This window comes from Nicotiana attenuata, unplaced genomic scaffold, assembly GCF_001879085.1.
Source record: "Nicotiana attenuata strain UT unplaced genomic scaffold, NIATTr2, whole genome shotgun sequence".
Taxonomy (NCBI): Eukaryota; Viridiplantae; Streptophyta; class Magnoliopsida; order Solanales; family Solanaceae; genus Nicotiana; species Nicotiana attenuata.
In genome coordinates, this window is record NW_017672739.1 from 1400 (window position 1) to 4003 (window position 2604).

Sequence of the window (2604 nt, forward strand, 5' to 3'; positions counted from 1 at the left end):
TAGCCGTTTTTCATCGATCAACATCAGTTGTTCTAATCGGGTCTTGACCCACTCAGTGTCTTCAATCTCTGATTCCACAATAATTCAGATAGAGGGAATTTCGACTTCAGCGGGTATTACAACTTCAGTTCCATATACAAGCAGATACGGAGTTGCACCAACAGATGTGCGAACAGTCGTGCGGTATCCCAAAAGAGCAAAAGGCAGCTTTTCATGCCATTGCCTGGAACCTTGGATCATTTTCCTAAGAATCTTCTTGATGTTCTTGTTTGCCGCTTCAACGGCTCCATTAGCTTTTGGCCGGTAAGGGGTAGCATGATGATGCATGATTTTAAATTGTTCGCATACCTCCTTCATCAAATGACTATTTAGATTGGCTGCATTGTCAGTGATAATGGTCTTTGGGATACCAAAGCGACAGATGATGTTTGAATGAACAAAATCTACCACTGCTTTCTTGGTGACTGCTTTAAAAGTGACGGCCTCCACCCACTTGGTGAAGTAATCAATTGCAACCAAAATGAATCTATGCCCATTTGAAGCCTTTGGCTCGATTGGACCAATAACATCCATTCCCCAAGCAACAAAAGGCCAAGGAGAGGACATGGGATGCAACTCTGAAGGAGGCGAGTGAATCAAATCACCATGAATCTGGCATTGGTGACACTTGCGAACAAAACTAAAGCAATCTCGCTCCATAGTAAGCCAATAATACCCCGCCCGCAGAATCTTCTTCGCCAAAATATATCCATTCATGTGAGGTCCGCACACCCCTGAATGCACTTCACCCATGATCTGCTCTGCTTCTGTAGCATCTATGCATCTCAACAAGTTTAAATCTGGGGTCCTTTTGTACAGAATTTCCCCATTCAGGAAGAAACCACTGGCGAGCCGCCTTAAAGTTCTTTTTTGATCTCCTTTGGCATGCTCTGGATATTCTCTCATTTTCAGGAATCGTTTTATGTCATGATACCATGGTTCACCATCTGGTGCTGTCTCAATTGTATTGCAGTAACCGTATTGATTTCGAACTTGGATTTCTAGCGGATCAATATGAGCGTTGCCTGGATAAGGGATCATCGAGGCTAAAGTAGCCAAGGCATCGGCTAGCTCGTTGTGAAACCTAGGAATGTACCTGAACTCGATGGATTTGAATCTTTTGCTCAAGTCTTGCATGCATTGTCTGTACGGAATAAGCTTGATGTCTCGAGTCTCCCATTCGCCTTGAGCTTGCCGGATAAGCAAGTCAGAATCTCCCATAACCAATAGTTCATGCACATCCAGATCGATGGCCATTTTCAAACCCATGATACAAGCTTCGTATTCTGCCGTATTATTGGTACAGAAGAATCGAAGTCGGGCCGTTGCAGGGTAATGATGTCCAATAGGTGAGATGAGGATTGCCCCGATCCCAACTCCTTTGATATTGACAGCTCCATCAAAATACATTTTCCATACAGGGTGATCGTCTGGAACCACTTCTCCTATTGAGTTGACCTCTTCGTCTGGGAAGTATGTGCTAAGTGGCATGTACTCATTATCAACTGGATTCTCTGCCAAATGATCTGCCAAAGCCTGTGCTTTCATCGCGGTGCGAGTGACATAGACGATGTCAAACTCTGTGAGCAAGATTTGCCATTTTGCGAGCCTGCCAGTGGGCATTGGCTTTTGGAAGATGTACTTCAAAGGATCCATTCTGGATATGAGGTGAGTAGTGTAGGCCAAAAGATAATGTCTCAGCTTGTGAGCGACCCAAGTCAAGGCACAACATGTTCTTTCTAAAAGGGTGTACTTAACCTCATAATTGGTGAACTTCTTGCTCAAATAATAGATTGCCTGTTCCTTTTTGCCTGTTGCATCATGTTGCCCCAGAACGCATCCAAAGGAATTATCCATCACCGATAGATATAAAAACAAAGGCCTACCAGGTTCAGGCGGGACCAATACAGGGGGTTTTGACAAATAATCTTTGATCCTGTCAAAAGCTTTTTGGCAATCGTCTGTCCACCTGATAGCGGCATCCTTTTTCAGCAACTTAAAGATGGGCTCGCACGTGGTTGTGAGCTGAGCAATGAACCTACTGATGTAGTTCAGCCTCCCGAGCAAACTCATGACTTCCTTTTTGTTCTTCGGGGGTGGCAGATCTCGAATGGACTTTATCTTAGATGGATCCAATTCGATGCCTCTCCGGCTGACTATAAAACCGAGGAGTTTCCCAGACGGAACCCCAAATGCACACTTGGCTGGATTAAGCTTAAGGTCATACCTTCGAAGCCGTTCGAAGAACTTTTTCAAATCACACACGTGATCAGCTTGTGTCTTTGATTTTATGATAACATCATCGACATATACTTCAATCTTTTTGTGCATCATGTCTTGAAAAATAGTAGTCATGGCCCTCATGTAGGTTGCCCCTAAATTCTTTAAACCGAATGGCATGACCCTGTAACAATAAGTACCCCATGGCGTGGTGAACGCGGTCTTTTCTGCATCATCCTCATCCATTAGAATTTGGTGGTACCCAGCATAGCAATCCACGACGATTGTATCTCATGTTTGGCGTCATTATCTACAAGAATGTGGATATTTGGCAAAGGAAATTAT

The 2604-nt window shown here is 44.0% G+C and overlaps 1 protein-coding gene across 1 annotated transcript in view; it reads right to left on the reverse strand.

Annotated features, from left to right (window-relative positions):
* Positions 1 to 1135: 1135 nt before the first annotated feature.
* The window catches only part of LOC109214333, a gene marked incomplete at its 3' end in the record, with an annotated part of 7864 nt that continues 6395 nt past the window's right edge, over positions 1136 to 2604 (reverse strand). Inside the window, exon 2 of the mRNA XM_019378244.1 lies at positions 1136 to 1575. Coding sequence (XP_019233789.1) covers positions 1136 to 1575 — 440 coding nt within the window. The remainder of the gene's footprint in view (positions 1576 to 2604) is intronic.